General features: G+C 37.8%; 5 protein-coding genes across 5 annotated transcripts; 4 read left to right on the top strand and 1 right to left on the bottom strand.

Moving 5' to 3' along the window:
• Window positions 1–592: 592 nt before the first annotated feature.
• Window positions 593–3,660, bottom strand: LOC116032062 (adenylosuccinate synthetase, chloroplastic). Its single transcript, XM_031274460.1, has 4 exons — window positions 3,257–3,660; window positions 2,115–2,807; window positions 1,493–1,804; window positions 593–1,099 (listed from the first exon to the last, which is right to left on the bottom strand). The coding sequence occupies exons 1-4, from the start codon at window positions 3,578–3,580 to the stop codon at window positions 929–931; spliced, it is 1,500 nt and encodes a 499-aa protein (XP_031130320.1). The 5' UTR covers window positions 3,581–3,660; the 3' UTR covers window positions 593–928.
• Window positions 3,661–4,987: 1,327 nt separating this feature from the next.
• On the top strand, window positions 4,988–8,998 carry LOC116033307 (beta-glucosidase BoGH3B-like). The gene is made up of 10 exons (XM_031276062.1): window positions 4,988–5,098; window positions 5,172–5,410; window positions 5,950–6,154; window positions 6,258–6,348; window positions 6,430–6,575; window positions 7,125–7,368; window positions 7,490–7,594; window positions 7,726–7,908; window positions 7,985–8,186; window positions 8,447–8,998. Exons 2-10 carry the CDS (start codon window positions 5,185–5,187, stop codon window positions 8,926–8,928), a joined length of 1,884 nt encoding a protein of 627 aa, XP_031131922.1. The 5' UTR covers window positions 4,988–5,098; window positions 5,172–5,184; the 3' UTR covers window positions 8,929–8,998.
• A 535-nt stretch (window positions 8,999–9,533) lies between these two features.
• Window positions 9,534–11,854, top strand: LOC116018237 (zinc finger AN1 and C2H2 domain-containing stress-associated protein 13-like). The gene is made up of 2 exons (XM_031258610.1): window positions 9,534–9,855; window positions 10,904–11,854. Exons 1-2 carry the CDS (start codon window positions 9,757–9,759, stop codon window positions 11,636–11,638), a joined length of 834 nt encoding a protein of 277 aa, XP_031114470.1. The 5' UTR covers window positions 9,534–9,756; the 3' UTR covers window positions 11,639–11,854.
• Window positions 11,855–13,167: 1,313 nt separating this feature from the next.
• On the top strand, window positions 13,168–16,999 carry LOC116029104 (probable glycosyltransferase STELLO1). Its single transcript, XM_031271004.1, has 3 exons — window positions 13,168–15,266; window positions 15,911–16,037; window positions 16,238–16,999. Exons 1-3 carry the CDS (start codon window positions 13,555–13,557, stop codon window positions 16,700–16,702), a joined length of 2,304 nt encoding a protein of 767 aa, XP_031126864.1. The 5' UTR covers window positions 13,168–13,554; the 3' UTR covers window positions 16,703–16,999.
• Window positions 17,000–17,808: 809 nt separating this feature from the next.
• LOC116019767 (exosome complex component RRP43) lies at window positions 17,809–21,438 on the top strand. The gene is made up of 9 exons (XM_031260100.1): window positions 17,809–17,966; window positions 18,235–18,417; window positions 18,512–18,561; window positions 18,664–18,733; window positions 18,820–18,925; window positions 19,371–19,437; window positions 19,780–19,855; window positions 20,289–20,599; window positions 20,969–21,438. The coding sequence occupies exons 2-9, from the start codon at window positions 18,258–18,260 to the stop codon at window positions 21,050–21,052; spliced, it is 924 nt and encodes a 307-aa protein (XP_031115960.1). The 5' UTR covers window positions 17,809–17,966; window positions 18,235–18,257; the 3' UTR covers window positions 21,053–21,438.
• The last annotated feature ends 1,973 nt before the right edge of the window (window positions 21,439–23,411 follow it).

Genomic DNA, 23,411 nt, shown 5'->3' with positions numbered 1-23,411 from the left:
GGAGGCTATTATTCTTTTCCATTTAAGGTAGTACTGTCGACCTCAAAGATAAATGGAACAGCATTTGCAAAGGAAACGCAAAAGCGACATGAACAACTTGACCATTAGGTGTACCATTTCAAACCATCTTTGTTGGCGGTGCGTCTCTGAACTAGTACAATTTTTGTTACATTGAAACTTCTTGACCATTACGTGTACAGTTTCATATTTTCTTAGTTGGCAACTTGGCATTGCTATTTGAACTTGTCTAAATGTGGATGATCTTGATTTTCATTGAACATAATTTTGAGCACGTCTATAAATAGTGGATTATTTCATTTCACTAGCATTTGAAGAGGCTTTAGGGAAAAAAAAAAACCATTTTAATAGGGTGCACCGTGCAGTAGTGTACAAAGCAAAAACAGCAGTACAAACCAAGATGATATAAAATGCCTCATGGTAGCAAACTACCAATTTGCAAGCAATTTTTTTTTTATATTTAAATTGAGTTAATGTCATATCTGAGCTAGTGACATTAAATATTAAACTGAAACAACAAATGCTACACTTGAACATAGCTCAAAGGTAAAGTAAGTTGAATCATTTGCTGATAAGATAGAAGTTGAACATAGCTCAAAGGTAAAGTAAGTTGAATCAGCTCAGTAATCTCCTTTATTTAAGGAAAGCATTGGAGAGGTTCAAGCAGCAATAGGTCAATACCATCTAAAGTTTAGCTTGAAAGATAACAATAACTTACAAAGATGAAAGGAAACTCATAAGAGCACGACCGAATATGCATGAAGACCGCGTGACTGATATTACAACATTGTGGTGTCAAATTGATATTCCGAAGATGAATAAAAGTTTGGCTGACCGACTTAAAGGATGCCACAACCTGTCCTCCATGATATTAGAATCAACTTTGGTGATAAAAAGTCTGAGCTTAAAATCACTTGTATATGAGGGCATCCCGTCCGGGTCCAACTCCAATGTAATGGACAGGTACACCAACAAGCTCCTCTATCCTTTCTACATATTGGCGTGCGGCTGAAGGAAGTTCAGAATACTTTCGGACAGAGGAAATGTCAGACTGCCAACCAGGCAAAACTTCGTATTCCACCTATAGCGCACAAAATTATAGCGACTAAGTGTACAAATTAAACCAGAAACGAAGAAAAACTGATAACACAATAGAAACCCCTTAATCTGGAATTATGTAGAGAGTGGCTACATGGAAACCTCAAAATGTAATAACACATTAACACAATCTAAAGTAGATTAATCAGAAAACCAGAGGAAGAAAGGGGATGTGTTGCTTTAACCCATAAAATATACATGCCATTTCTTTTATGGTTGACTCCTTTAACCTTTTTATTCAGATCAATTGTTTAGAATAATGAGGAAAGGCCATTCACTTTGGAATACCACAGTTCAGGCAAATACAAGACAAGGATTAAAAAAATAAAAATAAAAACATGAGAAGAAAAGAAACAAAGAAAGAGAAGACACTTGCCTTAACTTGATCAAGGATTCTAAGATCTGCAGGGAATGATCTGATTGGTGAACCATCAAGTTGTTTGTAAGAAACACCAATCTCGATTTCTTCAAGATCTGATAATACATCAAGTTTAGTGAGGTTCAGAGAGGAAAATCCATTTATCTGGCAGCAGTATTTCAAAGCAACTATGTCAAGCCAGCCACAGCGACGAGGGCGACCAGTTGTTGTTCCAAACTCTTGCCCAGCAAACCGAAGCAAGTCACCACCTTTACCCAAGATTTCTGTTGGGAAAGGACCTGAACCAACCCTTGTGGTGTATGCTTTAACCTGAAGAAGGCAATTCATCAAAATTCACGACCACTTGATAGATAACAAAGAACAAAAGTTGTCATGACTCAAAGTGGCATACTATTGATTCCTAAAGCTAGTTCCCTCGCAAGTGTATCACAAGTTATAAACGCTTACCAAAAAATCTTAAGTCAATACAAGGATTTACATAGTATAACATTATAAAGGACAGCAATATGCTTTAAGCATCATAAAATGAATAGCTTGGAGTCTCTAGCATGTTTGAACATGATGAGAATGGCATATTCTTTCATTTAAATGAATGATAGCATTAGTAAAGTTCACTTACCACTCCGATAAGGTCACCAACAACTCTAGGAGCAATGCCTAAACCTGTGCAGATTCCACCAGCAGAAGGACTTGAGGAAGTCACAAAGGGATATGTTCCAAAATCGATGTCCAACATAGTAGCCTGACCGCCTTCTACTAAAACCTTCTTGTTCTGAGAAATAGTTTCACTCATGTAATGAACTGTATCAGTTATGAAAGGTTCCAACCTCTCAGCAAATTTTTTGTATCGTTCAACTTCCTCCCTGAGCATGTCAGGACCATAGTTAAAACCAGGAAATCTCGAAGCTGCATCTGATAGTAAAAGATCAAGCTTTTGAGGGAAAGTATCCATGTGCCTCAGGTCACCTACTCTGATGCCATTTCTAATCACCTTACTCGAATAACAAGGCCCAATTCCTCTCCTTGTGGTGCCAATAAAGGATTTAGCCAGTTCAGCCTCGCGCAGCCCATCCACTTCTTGATGAAAATCAAATAAAAGATGAGCCCGATCAGACACCAAGATCCTTCCTTTGCATGAGACTCCATTAGATTCAAGGCCATCAATTTCCTTAAAAAGTCCTGGCAGGTGCACCACTACTCCATTACCAATGACACAAATAGTCTCCTCGTTAAGAATCCCAGAGGGAACAAGGTGAAGTGCAAACTTCTTCCCCTCTGAATTGTAGATGGTGTGCCCAGCATTAGCACCGCCCTGAAAGCAAGTAAATCCTAGTAGTAAGAATATATAATAGAGAATGTTTTGTTTCTTCGATTGAGGAAATCGAAAGCAGAGGTTAGGGAGAATTTCAGAACAACTAATTGCTTGACAACTAGATATTGATGTCAGCTAAGCAACTTCCATTTTCTGCAATTTAACTTCCAATTTGAATTTAAACAACCAAAACAATATATTAATTCCACCCTACATGGTTTATATAAACAAGTAATAGATTCTATTAAAACTGCTCCAACAATCAATACTCTTTATGGCAATATAATCATCTCTAGCATGTTACAAGTCTCCTTCAGACATACAATCTCAATCCACACCAACAAAAGCCTTGTTTAGCCAATCAAATAACCACATTCTCAATATTCAATAAATGCTCCATACACATTCAGGAATACTTGAAAAAAATTACGCAGACAATAAATACATACCTGACAACGAGCGACGACGTCAAAATGCTTAGCTAAAACGTCAACGAGCTTGCCTTTGCCTTCATCGCCCCACTGGCACCCTAGAACACCTGAGACCTGACTAAGCGACTCAATCCGACTCAGTTTCGACTCGGTTGCCTCCCCGGACTCCATCACAGCCGATGTTTGCTTGGCGGAGCACACAGTGAGAGAAAAACCAGGGGCGGCCATCTTCCTTAGCTGAAGCGGGAGAAACCTACAGCCTTGACCCCCGCTCCGATACGGAGGAGGAATCGGCGGCGCGTAGATTGCCGACGAGTCGAGCCTGAGAGCTGAGGGATTCATGGTGGCGGTGATGGAGGTTAAAGGATTGAAACTCAGAGAGGGCGGAGAGGGTTTTGCAGAATTAGGAATTAGATATATAACTTAGTCACCTGGGAACAAAATACTTTTTTATACCATTATAGAAAAACTTTTTTAAGCCTCTGATTTCTGTAAAAATTACTATTTCAGTCCGAAATCACTCAATGCCCAAATTGCACGTGGCAGCAATATGCCAATCACACTCCTCCGAAAATATCAAAATATTATCTTGGCGTTGTTGTTGTTGAGTAATTTTCTTTTTCTGATGTGATATTAAATTCTCCACGACTCCACCATATGGTGTGCAATTGTGCATGCATCCGGTAAAAATCACTTATTCTGTGTAATTGAATCGATTTGGTTAACAACCAAATTAATTTGAGACGTTTGCTTGTCTGAATCGTAATATTGTTCTTAGTAAATTCCACTAAAAATCATCTGATTTAAGGAATTATCAGTTTTGATTCCACTAAAAATCATCTGATTTAAGGCATTATCAGTTTTGATTTTCAATTTACAAGTCTATCATAATAAATCATCAAATTTCTATAAACTATCATTAATAGTCATACTTACTGAAATAATGTCGTTTTGTGACCATGGTACATCGTATAACAACCGGTGTTCGTTGCTGGTGACTTTTCTTTAGCCACTGCTTCAGGTCACCAACATCACCAACATGATCTAACCATCTTTTAGTATGTTTTTTTTTTTGGTATTTGCAAATGAAGACACAGAAGGCCATGCAGAGCATTCAAGAATCATTGTTGAGAACACCACACAATCAACCGCCGGAACATGCACTACACACATGCAATGCATGCACTGTGCTCTAACGCCCTCTACCATACCAAGCAACTACTTAGCTTCCAATGCAATCAGTATGCCCGCGCCTCCATACATTGGCTCCTATTAAGACACAAGTATTCATAATTAGGCCTTATACCTCATCAATTTTAATCGCAATTCATTCAAATAACCTCTCAAATTAAAAACGATTAATTAGAATGATGGACCATGTCGGTAACTCTCGGAAACCAACAAATATCATAACAAACTCTCTTTTTCTAGGTATTTAATGAAAGATTGAATTATGAAATTTGAATTCCAAATTTTAAAACTAGGGGGATTTGGCTCTTTTTTAGTAACATTATTGAAAACACACAAATAGTATTGGCAGCTAGCTGCCATCTGCTCTTCTGCATTATTAGAGGCATGAGTTACTCTACATGCCCAATAGGCTTCCACAAGCTAAGCAGCATTCACAAAAGGCTACTTAATGCACTCATGTCCTATTACTAATTTACTACTCTATATGAAAGTTAGGTATGCACATATGCATGTATTATTTGTTTTATCAACAGAAACAATATTGCTTCTCCAAATTCTCTCTCTCTCAAAGTAATCATTACTCTTCTACCTCTTCATATGAAGACTCTGACAAACCTGCATCTTGTGACATTGCCGGTTAAAATCTCGATGCTGCGCTTCAGCTTTTAAGTAAATGCTTTGTTTTCAGGTGGGTCTTCAATTACCCGGAATTCTAATGCCAAAGATTTGATCTTTTGTGAAGGTTTAAAGATAAAATGGGGAAAGACTCGAGGTTCTTGATTGGGATTGGGGTTGCACTGCTCTGTTGTTGGATAGTGGGGGCTAATGCAGACTACATGCTCTACAAAGATCACCGCCAGGCAGTCGGCCGGAGAATCAAGGACCTAATGAGCAGGATGACACTGGAGGAAAAAATTGGCCAAATGGTGCAGATTGAGCGCCAGGTTGCCTCTGCTGAGGTCATGAAGAAATACTACATAGGTAGGTCTGCATTTCTGCAGGAGATTACTTCCTTTTTGCAGGTTTTATGTTTGATTGAATAGAATAGATGTTTCCTAGAAATGCAATATGTTTTTGAGTGACAAGAGAAACCGCAGTTACTAGTTGAACGTGTGCACTGGGTCCTTGTGATTCTACATGGCAAAGAATCACAACCAAAAGGGTCAGTAAGCCAATAGGCCACTGAGAGTGTGCACTCTGGGTAATTCTAGCCTTGCGATTCTACCTGGCAAAGAATCACAAGAAGGTAATCCAGGTTAGGTTGTTCATAACTGACTTACTCAAATCAAAAGGTCAAAAAGCCAATAGGCCGCTGCTGGTTAGAGTTGAATTTGTAATCTTTTGGTTACTTGAGTCAATAGCCTGATCCACTTGGCTGGGGTTGCCTCTAAGTGCACTATGTTTTGATTACAAATGTGGGTGTGTAAGACGTTTCTTTGGAGTAGGGAGTGGCCTACTTCCTAGTAATGCAATATGTTTTGAATACAAATGTGAGTGTGTATGGCATTTCTTTGGAGTAGGGAGTGTGTTGAGTAGTGGAGGAAGTGTTCCAAAGCAGAAGGCATCAGCTGAGGCCTGGGTGGACATGGTGAATGATTTCCAAAAGGGTTCATTATCGACCCGGCTTGGTATACCAATGATTTATGGGATTGATGCAGTTCATGGTAACAACAATGCTTACAATGCTACTATTTTTCCTCACAATGTTGGCCTTGGAGCAACCAGGCAAGTTGATGTTGAGAATTCTGTTTTCATATGGGTTTTCAAGAACCTAATTCATATATTCTTCAGTTTCCGGTGTCCTTTTCTAAATGTAACTGTTGATCAGGGATCCTGAGCTGGTTAGGGAGATAGGAGCTGCAACTGCCCTTGAAGTAAGGGCTACTGGGATTCAATATGTGTTTGCACCTTGCATCGCGGTAAACAAATTTATTTCAGTTAAAAAAAACTCTTGTGGATTTTGTTCTTGACACTCACTTTAGCTATAACCGCCCGAGCAGGTTTGCAGAGATCCAAGATGGGGCCGTTGCTACGAGAGTTATAGTGAGGATCCTGAGATTGTCAGGTCAATGACTGAGATCATTCCAGGCTTACAAGGCGAGGCTCCGCCTAATTACCCACTGAGTGTTCCCTTTGTTGCTGGAAGGTAACTGTAGTTGTTTCCCTTAAGTTTCTTGGATGATCATTATCAGTCTCTATATATTAGCAAGTTTACATATACACCTAGGTATCAATTTATTGGTTTTAGTTCTATTTACTGGTTTAGCTAATACTAGGATTAAGGAGCTGTTGGATAAACTTATAAATTGAAGACTGAAATTTGTAGGAATCAAAGTTGAGGTAAAGTAACTGATGTTTCTTGCCTACCCTTTTTCCCTCCCTATATCAAAGGAGAAAGAATCAATTACCCACCTGGGGACTGACGAGGCGACTCATGATTTACCTCCTCCAGTAGCTCTTGGGCAGGAGTTCTGGGGATTTAGGATTAGTCTGGCCTAAGCTAGGAAACCTAACGTATAAAAAAAAAATCAATTACTCATCAGATTCATACATTTGTAGAATCATGCATAAAAGACACATCTGCCTCCTGTGCAGACAATGTAAAATGTATAACGATAGATTTGTCAATCGAGGATATAGACTTGTGTTGTCCAAAGAATAACCATATATGGTCTGTTAATTTTATCTTATGCAGAAAAAAAGTTGCTGCTTGTGCCAAGCATTATGTGGGAGATGGTGGCACAGTGAAGGGCATTGATGAGAATAATACATTGGTTGACATGCATGACCTTTTCAGCATCCACATGGCGGGTTACTATAATTCTGTTATCAGGGGCGTGGCGACTGTCATGGCCTCATATTCGAGCTTAAATGGAGTGAGAATGCATGCAAATCGTGATATGATCACTGGATTCCTAAAGAAGACGCTACGTTTCAGAGTAAGTACTACTCCGTTTTCAGATGTATCTTATGATTTTTTATTTTTTTTGAATACATCTTATGATGTTTTCAGGACTCAAATGACCAATCGAATTGAAACTATTTTGTGAGTTCTTCCAGGGATTTGTTATCTCAGACTTTAAGGCTATTGACGACCTTACTCCTACTGTGCATGGAAACTACACATATTCCATTCTAACTTCTATCAATGCTGGAATCGATATGGTTAGTTGCTTTCCAAGAACTTGATTCCAATAATGTTTCGTGGTAAAAGATAACATTTACTATCACTTTCAACAGCAACTTATTTGAAAACGAAATTAAAAAAATTACTATCATTTGGTGTAAATTGCCAGGTTATGGTTCCATACAACTACACAGAATTCATTGATGGCCTAACCTATTTGGTGAAGAATAAGTTTGTTCCAGTAAGCCGAATTGATGATGCAGTTAAAAGAATTCTTAGGGTGAAGTTCGTGATGGGGCTTTTCGAGGATCCATTGGGTGATTATAGCTTGGCACATCATCTAGGAAGTCAGGTAAGCGATTTCTGGACGAACTAGAGACTTATTTGATATCCAAAGCCAAATCATCTGAAATACTGCATTTTTGCAGAAACATAGGAAACTGGCAAGAAAAGCTGTGAGGAAATCTCTTGTTTTGCTGAAGAATGGTGCAAATGTAGATGAACCAGTTTTGCCGCTTCCAAAGAAGGCGTCGAGAATATTGGTTGCAGGAACTCATGCACACAATATAGGCTATCAGTGTGGTGGATGGACAATTGGATGGCAAGGACTCAGTGGCGATATCACAGTAGGTAAAGAATTTATCATACTTAGATCATTCCTGTCGGGCAGAGGCCTGAAGGGCCAAGTCTAATACCAGGTGACTAGGGGAATTGTTGGGCAGAGGCGTGAAAGGCCTAGTCCAGCACCCTGTCTTTCAAAATGTGGCGTTTACTGTTATGCAGGTATAAAGAAATATTGTTATGCACCCTATCCGCTTAAATCTCCACCGGGAAATAGTTGGAAGAGGATAACTGAGTCAAGTTTAATGAACAAATGAATCTTTTTACAGGTACTACAATCCTCACAGCTATAAAGAACACTGTTGACACGAAAACGCAAGTCACATTCGAGGAAAATCCTGATCCCGAATTTGTCAAGTCCAGCAAATTCTCCCACGCCATTGTCGTGGTGGGGGAGAAAACATATGCAGAGGGGAGTGGAGACAGCTTGAACCTAACAATCCCCGACCCCGGGCCAAGCATCATCACCAACGTCTGCGCCCATACCAAATGCGTAGTCGTTCTCATTACAGGTCGTCCCGTTGTGATCCAGCCATATCTCCCCCAGATCGATGCACTGGTAGCTGCTTGGCTTCCTGGAACAGAAGGCCAAGGTGTTGCAGATGTTCTGTTTGGTGATTATGGTTTCACTGGCAAGCTTCCTTTTACATGGTTCAAGACCGTTGATCAGCTCCCTATGAATGTTGGAGATACACATTATGACCCACTTTTCCCATTTGGGCATGGCCTCATCACAAAACCTACAAAATAAGGCATCTTTGTGGTTGTTTTTGAGATGAATAAGTTTGTTGTGTCAGTTAGTTTAGCAAATAACAAGACTGCTGTTTATTTTAATGAAAATGTTAGTTTGAAAATCATTGAATGTTTCTTTTGACCTCATCTTTACAACTTTGCCACAGCAATAGCCACTTGGACATTCTTATAATAATTATTATAACCCCCAAACAATGAAAGTGAAGTCAAAAGTCTTATTCCCTTCGTCTTATTTTATTTGTCTAGTTTGTTAACGATACTTGATTAAAGTTAATTTTAATTCAATTTTTCATAATATAAGTTTAGTATTAGTATATAAAATCTATATATTTAGAAACTATATTAAAAGTATTATTAAAATAAAAAAATTAAAATTAAAAATAATTAAAAATTATTACAGAAAAATAATATAGAAACTAGAAAGAATTAATTTGATTAATAAATTGTAAACTGGACATGTAAAATGGGATGTATTAAATTTCTAAATATGAAATTAGCGCAAAATTGAAATTCGTCCGTAACTGTTTTGAGTCCCTTTCCTTAAAAAAACACGTTAAAAAGTTGTGTTTGTTGTCCAATACACAGAAGACTTTTTATACGACGAGTTGACTGAAAATTACGAAGTTTCAGAAGTGGTCGGATTCCGCCGGTGTCTCTGGTTTTTTCTGGAAGGCGGAATTCGAAATCCCCAATTGTGGCTCGTATCCCTGCGAATTCAGATAATATAACGACTTGGATTTTGCACAGATTTTGTTCTCTCATCCCAGGTGCTTAGATTCCACATATATTTCAGAAGAATTGAATTATTTTGTTTCTCAGATAGATTATGGGGACACCGGCATTTCCAAATCTGGGAAAGCACTGCTCCGTCGACGATTGCCGGCAGATCGATTTCTTGCCCTTCACCTGCGATTGCTGCCACAAGGTGCGTTTTGTCTCTCTCTCCCTCTATCAATGCTCGCGCCCTCACATCCCTTATGCATCATTTGCTCCATTTTTCTCTTGTTTTTGAGCTGGGATGTGTTACTTTTGATATTTTGACTTTTTGGTAGTAGGGTTTTCTTTCAAAATTCTGATTTTTTTTAATAATTGTTTTCGATTCGTTTTCTGGATTTTGTGAAAATTGGAGAAAGAAGAGGTGTGAATAAGAAGTTAAAGGTTAATCTTTTCGATGTTTGCTGTCATTATATGTTATAATCGTACTGGAGTTGCACTACTTTCTTGATTTCACCATCAAGAGAGCTTCTAAACTTACCAGGTGTATTTCAACTGCAAGAATCAAAATTACTTGCCCACAAAAGGCAAAATTTTCTAGCCTGGGGTTCCTCGGAATCCCGGGGAGACAATCACATTGGAGTAACTCTCACTTTGTGGCTATGAGAGTTTGATCTTGTGTCCCCGCATGAAATCTACCACTCAGGAATCAACTGAGCTGCCCATGCAGGCAAAAACAAAAGTTCCTTGAACGAATAGTTGATACACTTTTAAGGGATGTTCCTGTCTCTTGGGGATTTAGGCTCTGGGCTGCTAGAATTCTTTTGCTAGACTATGAAATTTGATGCAAAGCTTGGGTGTGTTTACTGGAGAAATTCTATGGGGAAATGAAAACTAAAATCGCTTTACTCATATAGTACGGGTCTCTGATTTGATGAAAACAGAGATTGGAGAATGGAAAACTATAGAAATGAAAACTGGAAAATTGACTATTGCGTTGAGGAGAATGAATGTTATTCCAAGGCGGAGATTCTGTAGGTTGCTTTTAAGGCTTTTGCATTGTGGGATTTCTATTCGGTTTGAAGCTTTCAGTTGTCTAAGATTAATCTTTTGATCATTGATGAGTTAGGATGGGAGAAAGTGTATGCTTAAGAGCTTTTATACTGTGTCAACTGCGCTTTTCAATTTTGTTCTTGGCTTGATTACAATTACAAAAACCTTTTTTCCTTCTCTTCTAATTCGATATTTCGATTTGACAGGTTTTCTGCTTAGAGCATCGTAGCTACGCTAGACATCAGTGTCCAAAGGGCAACAAACATGATGTCACTGTCGTTATCTGCCCGCTGTGTGCTAAAGGTGTCCGCTTAATACCCGATGAAGACCCAAATATAACTTGGCAGTCACATGTAAACACTGATTGTGATCCATCAAACTATGAAAAAGCCACAAAAAAGAGGAAATGTCCCGTGCCCCGCTGCAAAGAGGTCCTGACGTTCTCGAACACAATTAAATGCCGGGATTGTGATGTTGATCATTGTTTGAAGCACCGGTTTGGACCTGATCATAATTGCCCCGGACCTAAAAAGCCAGAACCCGCTTTCCAGTTTTTGGGGTTTTTGAGTAGAAAGGAGGAGCCAAAGAAGGCGGCTCCTGCAGCATCCTCCTCGAGATGGACCACAAGTCTCCTCAATGCTGCAACTTCTGGTATAGCAAAACTAAGCAACGAATTCAATCAAGCACTGCAGATTGGCAGAGATGGAGGGGGCCAAGGCCAAAGCAACGTAAACAAACAACAGGTCGAGCAATGCCCGCTATGCAACCTAAGATTCTCTACGGGTACAGCTCTTGTGGATCATGTGCAGAAGGTCCACGAAAAGAAAGGTGTAATGAATGTGTCAATTGACGTCTGCCCGAGATGTAGTAAAGGTTTTCGTGATCCAGTATCCCTTGTGGAACACGTCGAAAGGGACCATGGAGGTACTTCAAAAGCCTAGTGTGGATTTTCAAACTATACATAACATAATACCAAAATGCAAGAGATGTAGCACACTTAAACACATTCTTTTCAATTGTTTATAGGTTTAGGTCTTCAACAGTGTATAAATTTCATCCCTTCCTGAGTTCTTTGGGTTTGATAGTGGTGTATTGGATTGATCATTGTGATATTCAAAGATCTTTCTTCCAAAGTTATCATAATGCTAGTTGGTGTATGTTGTCTATACCAAATTAACAATGAACAACCTTGCCAACCACATGATAACCTAAGTCCGCCCATAGCTAGCATATAGTATACTTATAATAAAATATAAACGTGTAGTTTTGCTATTAAGTTAAATTTTTTTACTTAGAATGAAACATATTCTTCAATTTAGTATCAAGGCAAGTAAAATTAGCGCTATCAGGACAACACAACATAACGCTTGGTGACATTGTGCCAACCATGGCCCTGAGCCAGGTTGTTGTTGATGTCAAACATCATCGTATAAAAACATCAAATGTGCATTCCACTCGAAAGGGAGAGACCAACTGCCCCTTTTGTAGGAATGTGTTGAAGGGGAGCCACATATGTCTATTCTGTTTGCTTGGCTTAAGTGTGCCTTTATGGAATTTGTTTGTTTGTTGCCTATATTGGAGAGGTTTTTCTTCAAACTTGCCTATGTATAAACCACCAAAAGCCAATGCATCTTGGCTCAATGATTGACAGTGTGGCTCTAAAGTTCAAGTTTCATGGCAAATAAAAGAAATGCACCAAGGAAAAAAAAAATTATGTTTTCACCTAAAAACTTATTAGGGGAAATCAATTGACCAATAAAAATATGAGTGTTGTATAAACATTATGGGATTTAACAATGATAACAAAATTTTATCACACTGCGTGATTTTTTAATAGGAAAAGTGTGATTTTAACTGCTCAATTATTAGCGTATAATTCTTCCTAAAAGGTTGAAATCCCGACCCCAAGACCCTTCACGCCCCAACCCGTTATTAGCGGATAATTGTTTTAGCAAATGGTTCCAATTTTGCTAACGATTTGGGAAATGAAAAGGTATGTGCATAGTCACAATTTTAAATACCCACATTATTTAACATGCAATGCAAATGTTTATTCAACCATAACAGAGTTTTTTCAAATCGTTATTAAAAATCGACAAAATAAAAATAATTTGACATAATTAAGGATGACATTTGTTTATTATGATAGTAGTGGCTAAAATGATTAAATACATAACTTTTTGTTTACACTTATATATATAATTTATGACGTGACAATATAAAATTGTTGAAATATTATAAAAATTCATGATTATAAATTCTGTTATGATTGTGAGTTGCCATAAAAACAAAATTTTATTTATCTTGCAATCTCTTAACTACTACACTATTTCCTCCATTTTTGTACACCTTCAATTATTGTTATGGTCGGCGAGTCATAGTTGTAGTTAATTTGTCCATTCTTGGATCCAAAAAAGGAACAATTTTTCAAATCATGAACAACCCTAGAATAATATAATAATAAAATAATACAAGTGAACAACCAAGAAAACAACATTGCTCCTACATCATCATCCAGATCACAGCGTAAATTCCCAAGCCCCACCACAAATGGGCAAGCTGAAGTTTGATTCAAGCGTAAGAAAACCTCTCCTCTCTGGCTTCTTCACCAAATCACACTTAAGGCTCATCTGTCGGCAACTCCAATTCCCTACACTTCTCTCTCTCGCAAACACGCACTTCAGGTGTTTGTGTTTTTGACTCTGAGAAGAGGAATTAAGCTCAACTCAAGTCAATGACGAGGTGAAGGGGCCGGGACTTGGAAGTTTCAGCACCAAACTGACCAAAGCCATAGCTGTTGTCTTGTGCGCGTGTTGGGCTAGTACGGGAGTTTCATTGGTTTGGGGAATAGGCTGAAATGTTGGTTCAAGATCGGAACTCTTCGCCTCCGGGATCTCCCCGGGTGTCGAAATTTAGCAGAGATAAAGCAGCATCATTGCCCCGAACTCGCTTTGTGGAGACCAAGAATCTTGATTTCTCCCTGTGGGCTTCGGAGAATCTATACAAAATTCTCACCATTGTCCTCCTCGTCGCTACCGTTGCTGGCCTTTTTTACCTCCGCAACGCTGCTGGGGACACTTCTACCCTGCTCTGCATCCAGTCCGCCCAGACCCAATCCATTAAATCCGAGTTGCCTAAGATCAACTGGAATAACATCCCTGCAATCCGAGATAAGTCCTCTCCCTACGCGAATTTCCGATCGGAGAAGTGGATCGTGGTCTCCGTGTCAGATTATCCCTCCGATTCGCTTGAGAAGCTTGCTAAGTTAAAAGGATGGCAACTGTTGGCTGTCGGGAACTCAAAGACTCCCAAAGATTGGAGCCTCAAAGGTACAATTTACTTGTCTTTGGAAATGCAAGCTCAATTGGGGTTTAGAGTTGTGGATTTTCTCCCTTATGATTCCTATGTTAGAAAAACTGTGGGGTATTTGTTTGCTATACAGCATGGTGCTAAAAAGATATTTGATGTTGACGATCGCACTGATGTTGTTGATAATAATATTGGGAAACATTTTGATGTCGAATTGGTTGGGGAGGCTGCAAGGCAGGAGGTCATTTTGCAATATAGTCATGAGAATCCTAATAGGACTGTTGTGAACCCGTATATACATTTTGGACAAAGGTCAGTTTGGCCAAGAGGTTTGCCACTGGAGAATGTTGGTGAGATTGGGGATGAGGAGTTCTACACTGAGGTTTTTGGTGGGAGACAGTTCATTCAACAGGGAATTTCAAATGGTTTACCTGATGTGGATTCCGTTTTCTATTTTACTAGGAAATCAGGACTGGAACCATTTGATATTAGGTTTGATGACCATGCCCCAAAAGTGGCATTACCCCAAGGTACAATGGTTCCTGTTAACTCTTTCAATACCATTTTTCATTCATCAGCATTTTGGGGTTTGATGTTGCCAGTTTCTATCAGTAGCATGGCATCTGATGTGTTAAGAGGGTATTGGGCACAGAGAATCTTGTGGGAAATTGGGGGGTATGTTGTGGTATATCCACCCACAATTTACCGATATGATAGAATTGCGGCATACCCGTTTTCAGAAGAGAAAGATCTTCATGTGAATGTGGGTCGGTTAATCAAGTTCTTAGTATCATGGAGATCAAATAAACATCAATTATTTGAGAAGATTCTGGAGTTGAGTTATGCAATGGCTGAGGAAGGTTTTTGGACGGAGAGGGACTTGGAGTTGACTGCTGCTTGGCTTCAAGATTTGCATGCTATTGGTTACCTACAGCCTCGTCTAATGTCTCTTGAATTGGATAGGCCAAGGGCAAGTATTGGCCATGGTGATAGGAAAGAATTTGTTCCTCAAAAGTTGCCATCTGTGCATCTTGGAGTTGAGGAAATTGGGACGGTGAATTATGAAATTGGAAACTTGATTAAGTGGAGGAAGAATTTTGGCAATATTGTGCTAATCATGTTCTGCAGTGGACCGGTTGAACGTACTGCTTTGGAATGGAGATTGTTATATGGCAGGATATTTAAGACAGTAATTATACTGTCTGAGCAGAAGAATTCAGATCTTGCTGTTGAAAAGGGTCAGCTGGATTACATTTATAGGTGAGTCATGAGTATTCTATCTCTTTAATTGCTGAAACAATTTCTTTCTGGTTTTCTTGTTGTTTTGGATAGTTACAGAGTGGAGTTTGCGTAGGATATGAAGACACCTTAAAAAAAACACATACACACACACACATATGAAAGGGTGTTTGGTGGGGGAAGGGGGGTTGGGTGAAGAAAGGTGGGGACAAGGGGAAAATCAAATTGTATAGGGGCTAAGTTTGGCAATGGCTGGACGTCTGTGAATATTGACTGTAACAATCTGGATAGTTATTATAGGTTTTTGTTTTAATTATGGCAATGTGATTTTTAACATCTGTATAAATGATGCTTTTAATTACATATATCAGGGGAATAACCTTTTTAATATAACAGTGGGCATGTTGATTTTGCCAATATGCATTAACACGTAAATTTACCCTTCACTTTGATAAATTTTATAGGGATTATAGACCAGTGTCTAATTTCTTTCTTTCTTCATTTTGATGGTGGTTTCTGGAAAATTGTTGATATAGCATGAGCTAATCTGGGTATCCCCCCCCCCCGCCCCGCTGGAAGAAAAAAAAAAAGCTAACGTTATGTGTGAAATCTTTTTCATTTTTAATATCAATTTCTTTATACTGTTCTCCCATTGTGTTTTACAGGTTTCTGCCCAAGTTGTTTGATAGATACACTAGTGCAGAAGGCTTTCTGTTTCTTCAGGATGACACTGTCCTTAATTACTGGAACTTGATGCAAGCAGACAAGTCTAAGCTCTGGATCACGAATGAGGTATATGCAACCAGCAATTTTAATTGATCGGTTAAATGTGCTTATCTAGTTATAGTTATATAGATTTAGTGCATACTTTCAGATAGAAAGAAATTAAGCTTATTTACTTTGCTGTCCATTAACTTCTCACTTTTTTATATCCTATCAAGCTACCCAACTGAGAATTATGTATAGAAATAACTTCTTTCTAATTCACTCAGGTATCGAAGTCTTGGACCTATACTTCAATTGCTGGTAGTTCTGATTGGATATTGAAGCAAGCAGGTTTGGTAAAGAAAGTAGTGGACACAATGCCAGTACACTTTCAAGTCAATTACAAAGAATCGGTGAAAAGTGACGAGAGCCTCACATTATGTGAATCCGAGGTATTCTATGTTCCTCGGCCCTTTGTAACCGATTTCATTGATCTTGTGAATCTAGTAGGCGAACTCGACATCCATCACAAGGTTGCAATACCCATGTTCTTTATGGCAATGGACTCGTTGAAAAAGTTTGACCCAGTGTTTAATTCAATGGTATATAAGGAGAAGCGACCTGATAATTCAACATATTATTCTGCCGAAGCGCCTGCAGTTCGGCCATGGAAAGTATCAAGCGAGCAAGAGTTCATCAAACTGATCAAGGTTATGGCAGCGGGCGACCCCCTGCTGATGGAGTTGGTGTAATAGTAGATGTGAAGGGTTGATTATAATATAAAACTTGAGGGTATCAGAGAGTGAAGATAGAAAACTAAAATGCAATGCAGATATCAATTGCTCTGCAATTCTTTGTAGAATTATTTTTGTAGGGGGAACTGCAGGTGTTGCTCTTGTAGATTTCTGCATTATTATTGTTTTGTAATAGATTCAATTTCAATTGTACACACAGTGAACTGTGACAGAATATATGATTTCCACTGACTGTAAATCTCCACATTTACACAAATGAGAAATGAAATTGCTGGTGCAAATTCTTTTGAGCTTTTATCAGATTAGCTGCAGAATGCAGATGAACACATTATTTACTGTAGTAAATAAGTAGGCCCATAGAATCCGACATTCCAAATGGTGTAAATTAGGGAAGCATGTAAAGCAGTGAGAGTATCTCTTCATTCCAAATTTTCGACTTATCACTTGTATTAATCTTATACGAGTGATATAAAATAAATATTTAGGGTGGGGGTATACAATTTAGTGAAAATTTGACTAATTAACCAAACTAATAAATTTTGATTAATGATTTTTTTAATCAAAATATTTCAGTCCAGTTGAAATATGAACTTCAATTTAGTTTCTGGCAAAACATATTGTAAATTCTACTTTTTCAACTTATTGAAAAGCACAAGAGTCAATGTTGACTGCACTGAACTGAGGCTCGAACCCACCACCTCCCATATAAAGAGAAGGGTTTGATGCCACTAAATTACAAAGTCCTTGGCATAAATTATATTAGTTCAATTTGACTATTAATTAAATTAACAATTGTAATACCACGAACCAGGGTTCATATTACATTATGTTCATTCAATACATATAGACAAATAACTTAATAATTGTTGACACATAATATAATAGCTGTATGTACATAATGTGTCAACTACAAACAATATTCTACTAATAAATTATAAATTCTGTTTGATAATGTTCTAAAAATAAGTTATGTCCTAAAAATAATAGCTTAAAATTTTAATATAAAAGCTTGAATTTTTTCAACTAATAAGTTAAAATACCAAAAAAGAAAAAAAAATCATTTCTTTTTACTATTGGTTTAATGGCTTTGGTGGCTTGGTGCTCAGTAACTAAAGACTCCCATTTGGTTACTGGAGGGTGACTCTTTCCCTAACTACGCTACGCTACCACACCCCAAGCGCCACCGTCCCCCGCCGCCGTCCCTGCACACACACCAACTTCACCGCGCATTTGAGAGTTGAAGCAACTTAATTTTTCTCAGGTAACCATTTTCCCCTATTCGTTTGCTTATTCTGTATTCTCTCTCATTTTTTTTGATTAATTTTTCCATTCTTCTTCTGCTTATCCGGATGTTCTCCATGGAACTAGTTGCTAGCAATATCTTATTCTTTTTTCTGTTGTGTTTATTCAAATATTACTTTTATTGTTTCCCCTGATTGTTTAAGTTGAATGCAAAAGTTTGCCATGGTTCCGAAGTTGCTATTGATACCTAGTTCTTTGCTTTCTGCTTAATGGTGGGGACTTTTTAGGGTTGTAAGCCGGATACAGGAGAATGGATACTGCTAATGGCTCAGGGGATTTGTCGTCACAGATGGAGCTGGACGCATTTCGACGCCTTTTTCCTTTGCGCTTTCATGAGCGTTATCTCAGTGAATCTATTCGGCCAGATGGCCGAGCACTTGGAGAAGCTAGATATACAACTGTTGTGCTTGGTTGGCTAATTTCTCTTTTGATTGAAATGCTATTGTGTACTGTTCGGTTCGGTTTTAGATTGCCTTTTGAATTGTGTCTGGTTTTTATGTGTAGGTAGTGTAGCATCTGCGGATGGATCTGCACTGGTAAAGATTGGTTCCACTGTAAGTACATTGTTTCTTTTAGTGTTTAAATTTATTGTGTGCGTTTATTTGTCTCAATCAAAGATTTTATTGCTCTGCTTCGTTATCTTGCATTATGAATAGACAATGTTGGCTGCGATCAAGGTAGAAGTCATGACTCCAAGTGCGGATTCTCCAGATGAGGGATCCATAGGTTGAGCATGTTTTGGTTTCTATTGTAATTACCACGTGTTGTCTTGTCGATATAATTCTTATAAATTTCTCGGTTTGTGATTTCAGCTGTTGAATTCCATATGCCTCCAATTTGTTCTTCTCTTGTTCGACCTGGCAGGCCCGCAGAGGCAGCTCCAGTAATTTCTAAACAACTCTCTGACACCATAGCTAGGTGTGATATATAGCAATTCATTGCTTTTTAATAGCTTTACCTTTGAATTTCATCATGTGTGATTTGGTATGACTATCTATCTTATTTGTGAATCATTTTTGCTTAACTTTTGTTTATATTCAGTATCTTCATGATATGATTAGTCTATTATCTTATTGTGAGTTTTTAATGCAATTGTCACTCTTAGGAGATATAATTGATAGAGATTTTAAATTAGTAACCACACTAATATTGGCATTCTTCTAATTTTGTTCTTACACTTTTTTGTGGCATATCATCTCACACATTTAATACCATTATTCGGATTATTGAGAAAAAAGAGGGAAACTTTCAAATTTCACATTTCTTTACGCATTTACTTGTTTGTTTTCTATGCATGCTATTTGGAACTCTTGCTTTTCTCATGGAAACGATGTACTGTGCTGACAAACTATAATATTCCTAGTTCTGGCATGATTGACTTGAAAGACCTGTGCCTGGCCAGTGGGAAAGCTGCTTGGATGGCCTACCTGGTGAGGGATTTAATTTAATGATTTATTTTTCTTGTTTTCTTTTATTCTTGCCTCTGATATGTTTTTACAAGTAAAATTTTTTTAGCACAAGCCAGAGTATACTGTTCCTAAGATCTTCAACCAGGCCAGAGTGTTGTTAATTATGTTATCTGACACAATTTTATCTAATAATACGTAGCATATTAAATTGTCAATCAAAATTTTGCCAGTAAATGTAAAGCTTCGGATTACGATTAGCTTCTCAATTTCGTGGTTGCCTATGGCGAACTGGGTTTAGCAAGTATTGCAGCAGAACATGCATTGCTTCGTACTTCTGCCTCTGAATACTTAATCATTTTACAGGACATATACTGCTTGGATGCTGATGGTGCACTGTTTGATGCTGCGTTACTCTCAGCAGTTGCTGCTTTTTCACATTGTGAGTGTTGCAACTTCACACTTCTTTCCTTTGTTTCTGGTAGATCGAGTGCAATGAACTGTCTGTCCATATAAGTTTTCTATATTTGCATGCCATCATCACCCATAGTCCTTGTTATTTCTGAAAAATAATTTGCCAACTCATACAAACAAACATCGAATTCTGTAAAACTATCCAGGCCGAGATTACCCCTCCCCCGCACCCAAATCAACCAGAAAAAAAATAAATAAAAATTATGGTGGGTGTCACTTTTGTTCATCCAATCCCGATTGTATATTTGATTGGCAAGTGTTATTTAGCTCGCATTGTTTGAGTCTCAAAAGGTCTTTATCATTCTTATCCTCTGGAAGGCTAGTGAATTAAAAGTCTATGCATAAGCAAATTTGAAAAAAGTAATCCTTGCAGTGGTAAAGAGAGCTTTCTTTTGTTTCAGTGGAAATTCCTCTAGCTTCTTTGAATGATGATGGGAGAGTAGTTCTTGGCACTAAAAAGAAAAACAAAAATGGGGTTCCAGAGCCGGAAAACGAGCCTGTCACTAAAGAAGAGAAGAGAAAACTACATCTGAACAGCGTTCCATTCTCCTTGTCATGCATACTTCACAAAAACTATATCCTAGCAGACCCTACAGCTGAGGAAGAGGTCATAATGGAAACTGTTCTTAATGTGGTATTGGATTCATCTTATCAACTTGTATCACTTTACAAGCCAGGTGGACCTGCCCTCGCCAGCACTTCTGTTATCCAGGTTGGCCTGCATCATGATCTTTGTTTTCTATCATTTACAAATGTTGGCTACTACAATGTAGTATCTGTTTTCTCAACCTACTGAAGCACAAAGAGTCAATACCGCCCTCACTGAGGTTCAAACCCATGACCTCCCATTTGGGAGAGCCACTTTGTGCCACAAGACCACAAGGTCATTGGCAAAGTTGTGGCTACTACTCTTGTATTGAATTATGTTTTAAATCAAGAACCAAGAAGCCCCAAAATTTGAAAACATGAACAAAATGAAGTGTATGCAAAGATACAAAACACTGTAGTAATATTATGAAGCGGGGTTGCCTACTATTCCCATCTGACTAATACTCATCACAAAGCCTTGTCTTGACTTCAGGATTGCGTTGCATTTACAAAGCAGAGAGTCAATCAACTAAAGAATATACTGAGCGAAGCTATATCCGATATGGATGTGGACTGAAGGCACTGATGTATCTGTCTTCTCACGGAGAGCAAGTGTTACTACTTCACCATACTATTGTTGTGTCACGCTAGCTATCTTCTAGCTAGAACTGTCGCTAAGAGTGAGAGTGATTATCCTGCTCAGCCTGTGGGACAATGGGAGCATAAGCCTAATCTAGATTTGTTGTTTAGAGAGATTACTTTGTTTTTAGTCTCTTCCCTTTATTTTCTTCCAAGAGGTCAATACTAGAATATTTTGTAAGAGTAGGAAATTTTGTTTGTACATGAAGAAATGGATTTTCTTTTACTTAATGCTGGAAGAAGAGAAAATTTTGTAATGGACAGTATTTCCTCACTACTTGTCGTGCTTCCCCAATTTATAGCATTTCGAATTCTGGGTCGAAACTTAATGTTGTAATGTTATTTTTCAAAAAAATTTATAACGTATTTTGTGCTTTACAAGTTGTACTTTTTTTAATTCATAAAAATTATAAAAACCTGATCAACTTCCATCAATATCTTAGAGTTGCGGCTTCTCAGGTTAGAGTTTGGGTCCTTGGATTTTATAATTAGAGATTGAGCTCTTTAAGTTGGCATACATTGGAGATTGGGCTCCAACGAAAGTGATTGAGAAGTTTTTTGGGCAACTCGAGATTCTATTGGCAGGAATTTTATGGACTTATTGGTCTAAGCTAAAAACCTAAAAATAACTCCGAGTCTCCGATCCGATCCATTGCGTATTCTACAACGTAACACCAAAATGTGCAGAAGGCATCTCTTGTAATCTCAGGGCAAACAGAATCACCTGGCCGGTTACCTCTAAAAAAATTGCAGATTGCTGCCGTTGCTATAATGAAGAAAGATTCTGAGAATGCATATATAAACACCCCACATGCATCTCAGCTCCCACAACTTGGTCATTCTTCATTAATCACATACATATATAAAATATAATGGCCAGGAAAATCAGCACAACAGCAGTAGTGTTGGGCATGATGGTGCTGGCCTCAGTTTTCTTCTACCTCGGCAGCTCGTCCTCGGACGACCACCATACTCATGTCGGCACCATGATTGACAATGAAAACGAGGAGACGGCGGCGGAAGCAGAAGAGTATTTGTCGTCAGAATTGCGAAGGAGGAGACTGGAAAGATGCCCTTGTTATCCTTGCTGCGCTGAGCCATGCCCTTGTAGTTTCCCTCCCAACTCATCACCATGAATTCAACTGCTTCTCTGTCCTATCTAGCTTCGCATTATGTGAAGCGGGAAGAAAGAGTTCATCATTTCAGTAATAATAATAATAATAATAATAATGTTATATGTGTGAGATTAGTCACTGTGTTTGATGGTGGAAACTCTAGTATACATTTAAAAAAAAAATATGTGTGGGTATGTATAAGGTTATAATAATATGGTATTGTTGTTGTAAGATAAATATATAAGATACTAATAAATGTGTAATGTTTGTTTAGAGGTCTAATATTTTATTTATTTTTCACTTTTTTTTTGGTTTATTTTTCAATTATTAATTAATTGCAAATATAATAACCATGCAAAAGTAAAGTTGAAGAAAAGGAGACACTCAAAGATAAATGAAAAAGTGAAAATTGTTTTTCTTTTTTCCAACTAAAATCATTTCACAGTATTCACTTCTTGATATGGGTAATTTTATTTTTATTGGCTTATCTTTGAATAATAATTATATAATGCAATAATGACAAATCAAATGGGTAACTCAAGTGGCAAGTGAATTTTCTTTGTGGGAAAGATGTGGGTGGACCCGGACCATTACTATTAGACGAACGGGGAAAGACTCAGTGAATTTATCAAAAAAAATTAATGCAATAATGACAACTTATATAATGAAATTTTGGAGTGTTTCTTTTTAGGGTGGAATATTACTCATCAAAAATTTACTTCTATTTGTTTAATTCTAGCATAATAAATTGGATAATAATGTTGTAAATCGAAATATATTCTTGCATTAATCGAAGTAAAGAGAAGACATGAGTAAGAAAAAAATCATCAATTTATTATTATTCATCCTTTAATCTAATATATAATCATATAAACGATGTAGATATCAGAGTTTAGTCTATAATCATATAAATGATGTACATATCATCTAGTAATGTCCACGGTTATTTATGTACAAGACTCCCTATTTGACATTACATTATCATACTCATGCCTCCTTAAAAGAAAAACTAAGTGGTAAAACATCGTTGAGAAAAAAATTACATGATGTTTTGTTTTCGCTAAGCATTTTGCTCCCTTCTTTCCGCCACATTTCAAGAGTTGTAATTCTCAATGCTGGCCCCATTTGCATGCAACTTCAAATAATGTGGAACAGTTATAAAGCTGACAATTATACATACAA

The sequence above is a fragment of the Ipomoea triloba genome, chromosome 1 (genome assembly GCF_003576645.1).
Source record: "Ipomoea triloba cultivar NCNSP0323 chromosome 1, ASM357664v1".
NCBI lineage: Eukaryota > Viridiplantae > Streptophyta > Magnoliopsida > Solanales > Convolvulaceae > Ipomoea > Ipomoea triloba.
This window is presented reverse-complemented; position numbering and strand designations above follow the sequence as displayed.

Bases quoted from the DNA above. Each gene is read 5' to 3' on its own strand.
- LOC116032062 (XM_031274460.1), bottom strand. From the start codon at position 3,580: ATGAATCCCTCAGCTCTCAGGCTCGACTCGTCGGCAATCTACGCGCCG. The intron at 2,808-3,256 runs GTATGTATTTAT...ACTTGCTTTCAG, and splicing joins ACGTCGTCGCTCGTTGTCAG to GGCGGTGCTAATGCTGGGCA. The intron at 1,805-2,114 runs GTAAGTGAACTT...TGCCTTCTTCAG, and splicing joins TTGGTGACCTTATCGGAGTG to GTTAAAGCATACACCACAAG.
- LOC116033307 (XM_031276062.1), top strand. From the start codon at position 5,185: ATGGGGAAAGACTCGAGGTTCTTGATTGGGATTGGGGTTGCACTGCTC. The intron at 6,576-7,124 runs GTAACTGTAGTT...TATCTTATGCAG, and splicing joins GTTCCCTTTGTTGCTGGAAG to AAAAAAAGTTGCTGCTTGTG. The intron at 7,909-7,984 runs GTAAGCGATTTC...GCATTTTTGCAG, and splicing joins CACATCATCTAGGAAGTCAG to AAACATAGGAAACTGGCAAG.
- LOC116018237 (XM_031258610.1), top strand. From the start codon at position 9,757: ATGGGGACACCGGCATTTCCAAATCTGGGAAAGCACTGCTCCGTCGAC. The intron at 9,856-10,903 runs GTGCGTTTTGTC...TCGATTTGACAG, and splicing joins CCTGCGATTGCTGCCACAAG to GTTTTCTGCTTAGAGCATCG.
- LOC116029104 (XM_031271004.1), top strand. From the start codon at position 13,555: ATGTTGGTTCAAGATCGGAACTCTTCGCCTCCGGGATCTCCCCGGGTG. The intron at 15,267-15,910 runs GTGAGTCATGAG...TGTGTTTTACAG, and splicing joins CAGCTGGATTACATTTATAG to GTTTCTGCCCAAGTTGTTTG. The intron at 16,038-16,237 runs GTATATGCAACC...TAATTCACTCAG, and splicing joins AGCTCTGGATCACGAATGAG to GTATCGAAGTCTTGGACCTA.
- LOC116019767 (XM_031260100.1), top strand. From the start codon at position 18,258: ATGGATACTGCTAATGGCTCAGGGGATTTGTCGTCACAGATGGAGCTG. The intron at 18,926-19,370 runs GTGTGATATATA...TAATATTCCTAG, and splicing joins CTCTCTGACACCATAGCTAG to TTCTGGCATGATTGACTTGA. The intron at 20,600-20,968 runs GTTGGCCTGCAT...TCTTGACTTCAG, and splicing joins CCAGCACTTCTGTTATCCAG to GATTGCGTTGCATTTACAAA.